Source organism: Pangasianodon hypophthalmus, chromosome 8, assembly GCF_027358585.1.
Source record: "Pangasianodon hypophthalmus isolate fPanHyp1 chromosome 8, fPanHyp1.pri, whole genome shotgun sequence".
NCBI lineage: Eukaryota > Metazoa > Chordata > Actinopteri > Siluriformes > Pangasiidae > Pangasianodon > Pangasianodon hypophthalmus.
The window spans coordinates 15,050,339-15,059,713 of NC_069717.1; the positions used below are offsets into that span (position 1 = coordinate 15,050,339).

Below are 9,375 nucleotides of genomic sequence, written 5' to 3' on the forward strand. Positions count from 1 at the left end.
GTGCTCTGCATTTAACCCATCCAAGTGCGCACACACAGTAGTGAACGCACACCCGGAGCAGTGGGCAGCCTTTTTTGCTGTGGCGCCCGGGGAGCAGTTGGGGGTTCGGTGCCTTGCTCAAGGGTCTCACCTCAGTCGTGGTATTGAGGGTGGAAGAGAGCGCTGGGCATTCACTCCCCCCACCTACAATCCCTGGCGGACCTGAGAATCGAACCAACAACCTTCAGGTTCACCTTCAGGTTACAAGTCAGAGCCTCTAACCATTAGGCCACGACTGCCCCCAAAAGTAGTGTTTCTCCCCGTCGGGGAATCGAACCCCGGTCTTCCGCGTGACAGGCGGAGATACTGTCCACTATACTAACGAGGAGTCATTGCATAGCCTTGCAGTGAAAGGCAGTGGTGAGGCAGATTTGCACTGTACTCTAATGTATGATATCTCTCTGATCTCTCTAAATAGCTGGGTCATGTGTTAACAACTATGGATATCCTAAGATGATACTGTATTTGTAAGAACTGAAATTTGGATGACAGGAATCTGAAGCTTGTTTACAAGCTCCTGGTTGATGAAACTCTGAAGACTAAATCTGAATTACTATTTATTATTATCTGGCTATTATTTTGAGATTAATAAATGGTGTAGTAGGTTTAAATGTAACAGCAGTAAAATGCTTACTCAAGATTAGCATGTCTTCTTTTGATTAATGGCCATTTCTTTCCAAGCATACATTAAGCCTACAAACCACTGTATTGCTTTGAGTTTCCAGGAATTAGACTCAATCTGTCAGGCAGCAGGGATGGATGCAAGAGCAGGTATAAACAGCTTTATTTAGACAGCTTCAAAACAGATACAAATCATGAGGCAAACTCAGAACAGGAAACAGGCAATGGTCAGGTGATTAGCAAACAGCATGAAAAGGCAGGGCAAGAATCAAAACCCAGAACATCAGATTCACAATATCTAAAGGCTTTGTAAACGCTAGTAACAAGGACACAAAACATATATTTTGCAGTTAACTGTGGGGTTGTGTGTGTATTTAGGGTCTGGTTCATGATTGAGTCCAGGTGTGCATGATTAGAAGAATGGTGACAGTGAACGTGACTGAGTCAATGTTTGCTGGGGGTTGTAGTTTCTGGCGGCCATGTTTGTAGGCTGTGTTGTGTTCTCGGAGATGTAGTGTGACACTGATTCTGGCGTTGACATGACACAATCAATATATTGACATGGCAGGTATATTTACATTTACATAACCTGTGATATAGTACAAAAACATATGACGTCTTGAACGAAGCAAATTTTGTGAAAATTGTAAGGAAAAATAAGTTACAGGCAATTTTATCAGGGTGGCATTAGCATTTCTCCATAGACTTGCATTGCATTATAACTGAATCTGGCCTTTTCCAAAGAGGTGGATGCACTAATGTATTTTATTGTGGCATCTACGGTTCTTCATATAGCTACCATTTTAACTTTACAAGTTACTAGCAAGTCCAAGCATATATTAGTAGTATAGCGCCAGAATGCTTTTTTCCCACACAGTTGCCATTGTCGTGATCAGACCTGAGCCTGCACTGACATGGTTGGAGTGGTTCAGCAAAAAGTGAGACATATGAGATTTGATGGTGAAGTGGTATTTTCAAACCCACTTTGGTCTAACATTGTGCTTCTCTAGCAGATGCAAGAACAAAATTATATTTTTTTCTGGTTTCAACCAAAATCTTACAAAGCATTTTTGTGGAGTTACACAATTTCATCACACCTCTACCATGCTTTTCAGAGACAGAAAAACATTACAAAGGAAAAAACAAACAAAATTGCCACTGGGGTGGTATTCCAAGATTAATAATCCAGGGGTTGTTAGCAGTAAAATGGAGCTTTATTTTGTGCTTTTATTATGTCCAGGAAAACATTGCCCATGTTCTATAGTCCTATCTTGGCCAATGACTTGCAATAACAATAAACGGTACACCCTATAAAGATCTCAGTACCTTGTGGTGACTGAGATCTGAGGAATGATCTAAAGTCACTGGATTTTGTCCAATAGTCTCTGTAGGCCTCTTTTTATCTGTAGAGCAAAGAAATATTAATTTTATTAGCAAAGGCTGCATTTTTACTCTCAAAAGTTTGACATGCCTTGCATTTCCTGGAAAAGCAAGCTCTTTTTTTAGTAGGCCCAGTAAGTACCTTTTCAAGCTTCACAAGGTTAATGGACACAGCAGAGTAGACCCTAGAAGCATCCTCAGAGTATGCGCTGTTGTACTCATCTCTGTAATTGACACATAACATCCAAACTGATCAAGAATCTTTTAGTTCATCCCAATAAAAGAACTGGGCATTCATGGATTTATCTTACCCATTATGAATAAATTCAGCCATAGAGCCTAGAGAGTCCAGCCTCTCTTCCAAAGATATGATCTTGAAAGCCATGTAACATGAAGACAAAAGCAAAATGCAGACTCTGTATGAGCAAAACAAAACCAAAAATTAACTTTTTTTAAAATACTTTTTATATTTTTGTCAACTTTAGATATTTGCCTTTAACCTAACGAAGCAGAAGCTATGAATAATAAGATAAATGACTCACAGAAATAGGTACACCATCAGAAGAACATTAAGCAAGCTTGGTCTCAGTGTTTTACTTTCATAAACATTCCGTTTGTGTTCTTAAGGATGGACAAAAATACATTTCTCAGCAAAACACTGCTTTTGGTCTAATGGTCTAATGTTGTTAGATAACAATTAAATATAAAAAGCATTATTTCTCTTGCAGTGTGTGTGTGTCTGATATTTGTTTTAGCACATTTAAAATAGTTTTTTTAAAGAGATCTGAGGAAACAAACAAACCTGGCATTTTCTCATACTCTGGTGAATCTGGAGAGTCTGAGCTACTGCTATATCCCATTTCTTGTCTCCTTTGAACCACTGGGCCATCCAAATCTGACAGATCTGCTGAGAAATTCTGTCCAAAAGCAAGAAAACTGTGTGATATTAAATTTGACAAATACAGAGTCAAATTTAAGACATTGAGAAAAAATTGTGCCTAGTTACCATGGGAAGTGTGGAAGGTGACACTGTGTAATTGCCATCTGCAGAGGAATGAATAGGACTGTTTCCCAAACACTTGTCCTGTGACAAAATAAACACATGAGATGCTAGCCATTACCCTGATTATAGTAACTAGGAATATATTAAATGTAGGGACTAAAAAAAAAAATTAAGGCACTCACATCCAAATGGGAGCACACTGACATCAAAACCTTGTATGTAGTGTCTCGGGACAGGAATGACACAAAAACATACTGTAAAACCATTAAAATCTTCATTAAAAATACTAGCTGTTTACCACTCAAACTTACCAAATCAAACTTACCCGTTCTTGTGCTGTTGCAATAATCAGTGCATTTGGTACTAAGATGGCAGTTTTAGTTTTCTTTATTACCGATACAGATATAGCTGGAATGGCAATCTGGAACATGTAATGAATTGAGTTAGGTAAATTATAAAACTGAAATAAACTTTGTTTATATTTAACAAAACAGATGTTTACCAGCGAGGTCATGCCATGGACAAAAATATAGATCTAAAATATAAATAAATCCAAACTCCTGTCCAAATCAAGGACAATATAAAAGATATGACACTGTAAAACTACACAAAAGTACATGAAAATATTAACACACAAAATGTCACATTTCTAACCCAATGTAAACCAAATGTAAACCAATCTAACATTATGATAACATTTGTTGCAGTATTTGTACTTATCTATAAATTGTATTTGAATACCTTGGTGTCTTTACCAAAGACTTTGGAGTGGAAACAAATCCAGTTATCCGACACGAAAAGTCTCCCTTGGTAAAGAATATCTTTCTGCAATGCACATGTGTAACCTATGGACACAATACATGCAAGACATTGAATAACTTTACCAGTATAAAAATTGACATTTACAAGTGCTGAAAATGGTCTGAATAACACAGATGACATGAAAATGAAGTCTTTTACTTTTTATCCATTTACAATTGCATTTAATAGGCTAACAATGTTAATAAGGTTTGCTTACTTTGTTTCAACAGCTCATTCTCACTAATGTCTTTGAAAATTTTGTGGTATTGGGTATTTGTCCGAGGAAACTGAAACATCAGAATACATGAAAATATTGGCTCTGAACACCATCAACCAACAAAATTCATTTGACAAACAAGCTTGTTGAATATAATTAAAAATTAATTAACTTTTTAAAATTTTCACCATAATTTATACACACAGTCACTAACATGGCAGCACTGTTGCTTTTTCCTTTCAGTCTTTGACTCAGTGTCACTTTGGACATATGAAAGAAAGGAGGGATCAAATGTTTTGGACCTGCAACACAAAAAGGAGCAAAATAATTGTATATGTGTTATTACAATCCATAATATGTTTTGAAGCATATGACACATAACCATTATGAGCCGCATTAGATGAAAATAATGACATTTTTCTTACTTAAAATAGTCATATAGCCATGCAGCTATGTGATTTACCTAATTAGTAGTGTTGGTTTTCCTCTTCTTTCCAAGATTTCAGACTGAGTGTCCATTGATATGGGCACATTTGATTTTGTTATTTTCCTTGAGTTCTCCTCATTCCCATTTTCAGCATTGTGACTAACAAGGTAAAGAAAACACCAAAAACTGTAATTCTGCATTAAGCATGCAAAGATATGCATGATTTTAAAAAAAAGTGATAAAAATTTCAAATATAAATATATAAAATTATAATAAAATTATGTTTGAAAATGGAAAGGTGACAGCTTGCATTTAAAAGGTGCAAAAGTATCTGTGTGTATGATTTAAATTTCTATTTTTAATTTTTATTAAAATTATATTTTTGGGGGCAAAATGCCCAAAAGTACATTTCAACAAATTTAGCATGTGCAGGCCTTGTAGTATCTGCTCCCCATTGCAAATTTGCTTAGCTTTCAGAAAACAAATACAACGGTCTGGACTGATCTTTGTGCTCTTTGAATACAAGATATCTTTTTACAGCAAGACCTTAGCATATTGGATTTGTTATTAATTATGTTAGCTTTGCCTTGTGAAATTGGTTAATTCTGCCTTATAATACATCTGTAAGAATGTAGGAATGTAAAAGCAAACACATTATATGAACTTACCATTGTAACACATGCTCGTTCTGTTGACTGGGTAAAACAGAACATGTTGGTCTGCAATGGACAGCATTGGTCCTGTTTCTGAGGAGCGAGTCATCACAGCTAAAAGGTTTTTCCATCTCCAAAAGTCTGAAATGATTCTTCTCCCTTGATGTTATTATGAAGTTATTTGCAAAGACCCATCTGTGTTCTCAGATTTTAGTTCGTGGGGAGGTCTCTGACCTAAAGACCATCAGTTAATAAGTGATTTGTTTGCTTCTCTAAAACTACAAACACTGATGTGGTTACTGTGGGTAAAGGTTATAATTCTGCAAAAAATTCTCAGGTTAAAAATTTTTTTCTGTGGGTACATTGGTACATGTAGGGTACATGTAGAAAACAAGTGATGTCTTGAATAATATAGGCCTTTATTATATAAAATATATGATATACAGTATATATAGTACATAAATACAAAAATGTAAAGAATATAACATGATGAGAAGCAGAGGGCTGTTACCAATTTGGAGTTTCCTATACATCACATTCTGAATTGTTTTGTTCCTCCTATACCAAAGCAATTTGCCAACAATTATAATTTTTTATTTATTAATGAACAATTCATCATAATTTTTATCTGTTTACAGTTGTATTTAATGTTGTGAAAAATTACATTATTATAGCTATAAACAGTTACCACTTTCCCCATGGCGGAAAACTTTGCCTTAAAGTGCTGACATGGGGCAGAGCACAGACATGTTGCGATGGTGATTTTCTACACCAGAGCAACACATACATTCAGGAAAATGAGTATTTGGACAGTGACACAATTTTCATAATTTTGCATTTAGTGTTTTGGAATTACAGCCATTTTTACATATTCTCTCCATTTTCACAGGCTCAAAGTAATCGGACAAATTAACATAATTAAAAATATAAGGATTATTTTAATACTTGGATGCAAATAATTTACAGTCAATGACTGCCTGAAGTCTGGAACCCATGGACATCACCAAATGCTGAGTTTCCTCCCTTGAGATGCTTTGCCAGGCCTTCACTGTAGCCGCCTTCAGTTGCTGCTTGTCTGTGGGTCTTTCTGCTTTCAGGTTTGTCTTCAGTAAGTGAAAAGCATGCTCAATTGGGTTGAGGTCAGGTGACTGACTTGGCCATTTAAGAACATTCAATTTCTTTGCCTTATGAAGCTCTTGGGTTGCTTTTACGGTATGTTTTGGGCCATTATCCATCTGTACTCTGCATTCTGTGCCATCCTATCAGTTTTGCAGCATTTGAGTGAAGAGAAAGAATGCAATTTCAAAAACATCATTGCTTCATTTTAAAATCCATTGTGGTGGTGTACAGAGTAAAATTACAAAAATTGTGTCAATGTTCAAATACTTATAGACCCAACTGTATGTATGTTTTTCATTGTTAAATAACAACACCTTTGGTGCAACAGTAAAGTCTTCACCCTGTTGTAGGGAGATTGCAAGTTTAAATGCCAACGATGCCACAGGTATCCATGACCAGGAACCAAGGGACCAATTTTGGCTGATGGATGGCATACCGCTGTCAATCAGTGACACTACACAATTGGGGGCATCTGTGAACTCGTGTGCAGAAGAGGCTAGCTAGCGCTATCCTCCAAGTGTGCTGTGCTTTTATGCAGCATGAGCAGCAACTCAAAAACATGCAGTTGGCTGACTTCATGTGTCTCAGTGGAAGCATGTGTTTGTAGCTGTCATAGGATAGGTAAGAGTTGGCTGGTGGGTGGGAATTGGCAGGTGACCATATTGGATAAAAATGAGAGGAAAAAATATTTGTTTCTTGCTTGACTTAAATTATATGAGTGGCCGTATGAATGATCTGTTACTATAGAACTGAGAATATACTAGCGGATTCAGCCTGCTTTCACGGTAGGTGTTTTTTTCCCTTAACCACCAGCACATGTTTTACATATAAAGCTTTTTTCTTTTTTTTTTGTTTTGTAAATATATTGGCTGTAACACCTCGTCTGAGGCGGGTTGTGTAGGATCCATCAGCAGAAATGAAAACAGACTAATCCGAAACGGCAGGCAGAAAACACAATCAGGAAACGAGAGCAAAGCCCGAAAAACCAGGAAGTCAATCAGCGAGAAAATACAATACAAAATCGCAAGGCAAAGGCAGAAATCCGAATAAACAAACCAGGGTCATACACATGAAGAAAACAGTACACAAGGCAAAAGAAAACGCTCAGTAATGTCCCGAAAACAATACTTCACGTCCTCGTGTGGTGAACACGCTGCTTAAATGTCCCTGAAAACCCCGGAAGTGTTACTCAAGGGTGGCGTCAAATCCTCTACTAAAGAGGGGTCCAGGATGTCATCTGCATTTACCCAGGAACGTTCCTCAGGTCCGTACCCCTCCCAGTCCACCAGATACTGTAACCGGTTACCACGGTCACCCTGTAGGCTGGGGCCCCGTCAATATCGAGCGGTGGCGGTGGATCATTCTCTGTGGTAGAATTGTCCAGGCGGGGGCGTGCTGGTTTGAGCAGGGACACGTGGAAGGTGGGGGAGATCCGATACGAGGCAGGGAGTTGCAGTTGGTAAGTCACCGGGTTCACTTGGCGGACGATGCGGAAGGGGCCAATGAATCGTGGGCTCAGCTTGCGGCAGGGTAGCCTCATTCTGAAGTTTTGTGTAGATAACCAGACCCTTTGGCCCACCTGGAACCTGGGATGTGGGCGTCTGCGACGGTCCGGCTGTATCCTTTGATGTCGTATGGCTCGTTGAAGGTGGACATGGGCGCTTTCCCAGACATCCTGGCTGTGGCGGACCCAGTCATCTACGGCAGGAACATCAGAAGGTTCTCCTGACCAGGGAAACAGAGGAGGTTGATACCCCAGAATACACTGGAATGGAGTGAGTCCTGTGGATGAGTGGATGAGGGAGTTTTGGGCATACTCTGCCCATGGGAGAAACTCACTCCAGCGCTGTTGTTCCCAACTGCAGTAGGAGTGGAGGTACCTGCCGATTTCCTGGTTTAAACGCTCGGTCTGTCCGTTAGACTGTGGGTGGTATCCAGAACTGAGGCTTACGTTGACCCCTAAATGGGTGCAAAAGGCTCTCCAGACTCTGGACGTGAACTGCGGGCCCGGATCAGACACAATATCTTCAGGAAGGCTGTAGGTACGAAAAATGTGGTGAAATACTGTCGTCGCTGTTTCCATGGCTGTGGGTAGGCCTTTGAGAGGGACCAGTCGGCAGGCCTTAGAGAACCTGTCGATGGCTACTAGGATTGTGGAGTATCCTGCTGAATTAGGGAGGTCGGTAACAAAATCTATGGCCATATGAGACCAGGGACGCCTGGGAATGGGCAGGGGTTCTAACAAACCCATGGGGAGCTGGCGGCTGGTTCGAGACTGCGCACAGGTGCTACAGGTTCCCACGTACTCCTCTACATCTTGTGCCAGTGCGGGCCACCAAAATCGGTTGCTAATCAGGGCTGTGGTGCACCGGATACTGGGGCGGCCGGAGCTGGGCACCTCGTGCACCCATTGCATTACTCTCGGACGTAGGGAGGTAGGTACGAAGAGTTTTGTGGGTGGGCAGGCTGGTGGTGGGGGTTCATTGACCTGGGCCCGCTGGATCTCCTTCATGATGTCCCACCTGATCGGTGCGAGTACTGTGGTGGGTGGTAGTATCGGCTCCGGGCTGCTAGGTGTGTTTATGGGGTCGTGACGCTGGGATAGTGCATCAGCCTTGCTGTTCTTAGTGCCTGGTCGATATGTGACAGAGAACCGGAACCGGGTGAAGAATAGTGCCCATCGAGCCTTGGGTTCAGTCTCTTAGCGTTGCGTAGATATTCCAAGTTACAGTCGTCTGTCAATACTAAGAACGGGTGTGGCATGCTCCTTCCAGCCAATGCCGCCATTCTACCAATGCCTCCTTAATAGAAAGGAGCTCCCGATTGCCGACATCATAATTAACTTCGGCTGGGGTTAGTTTACGTGAGAAGTAGGCACAAGGATGAACTTTCCCTGGGTTTCTCTGGTGTTGTGATAGTACGGCCCCGATCCCGCAGCTGGAGGCATCCACCTCAACGATGAAGGGCAGTCTGGGGTCTGGGTGCCTCAAGATCGGTGCTGTAGTAAAACTTGACTTTAGCTGGTTGAAGGCGGATTGGGCCTGTTCATTCCAATGTAGACGTTGTGGTTTACCTCGCAGAAGTGACGTCATAGGGTTAGCGATGCTGCTATAGT

At 40.5% G+C, this 9,375-nt stretch overlaps 1 protein-coding gene and 1 non-coding gene across 7 annotated transcripts; both read right to left on the minus strand.

Annotated features, from left to right (window-relative positions):
• Positions 1-295: 295 nt before the first annotated feature.
• On the minus strand, positions 296-367 carry trnad-guc (transfer RNA aspartic acid (anticodon GUC)). The gene has a single exon. It is a non-coding gene; the product is annotated as a tRNA-Asp (tRNA).
• A 439-nt stretch (positions 368-806) lies between these two features.
• Positions 807-5,388, minus strand: LOC113526253 (GRAM domain-containing protein 2B). Of its 6 annotated transcripts, none has more exons than XM_026913132.3 (13): positions 5,157-5,387; positions 4,525-4,647; positions 4,276-4,363; positions 4,062-4,131; positions 3,785-3,888; positions 3,369-3,464; positions 3,226-3,297; positions 3,047-3,124; positions 2,843-2,957; positions 2,583-2,661; positions 2,352-2,456; positions 2,183-2,264; positions 807-2,063 (listed from the first exon to the last, which is right to left on the minus strand). In XM_026913132.3, exons 1-13 carry the CDS (start codon positions 5,270-5,272, stop codon positions 2,022-2,024), a joined length of 1,170 nt encoding a protein of 389 aa, XP_026768933.1. In that variant the 5' UTR covers positions 5,273-5,387; the 3' UTR covers positions 807-2,021. The 6 variants fall into 6 exon arrangements, 2 of the variants coding, with proteins under 2 accessions (XP_026768933.1, XP_053091810.1); XR_008302122.1 differs by having other exon boundaries at positions 2,007-2,063; positions 2,352-2,413; positions 5,157-5,388; XR_008302123.1 differs by having other exon boundaries at positions 2,183-2,413; positions 5,157-5,388.
• Positions 5,389-9,375: the final 3,987 nt, after the last annotated feature.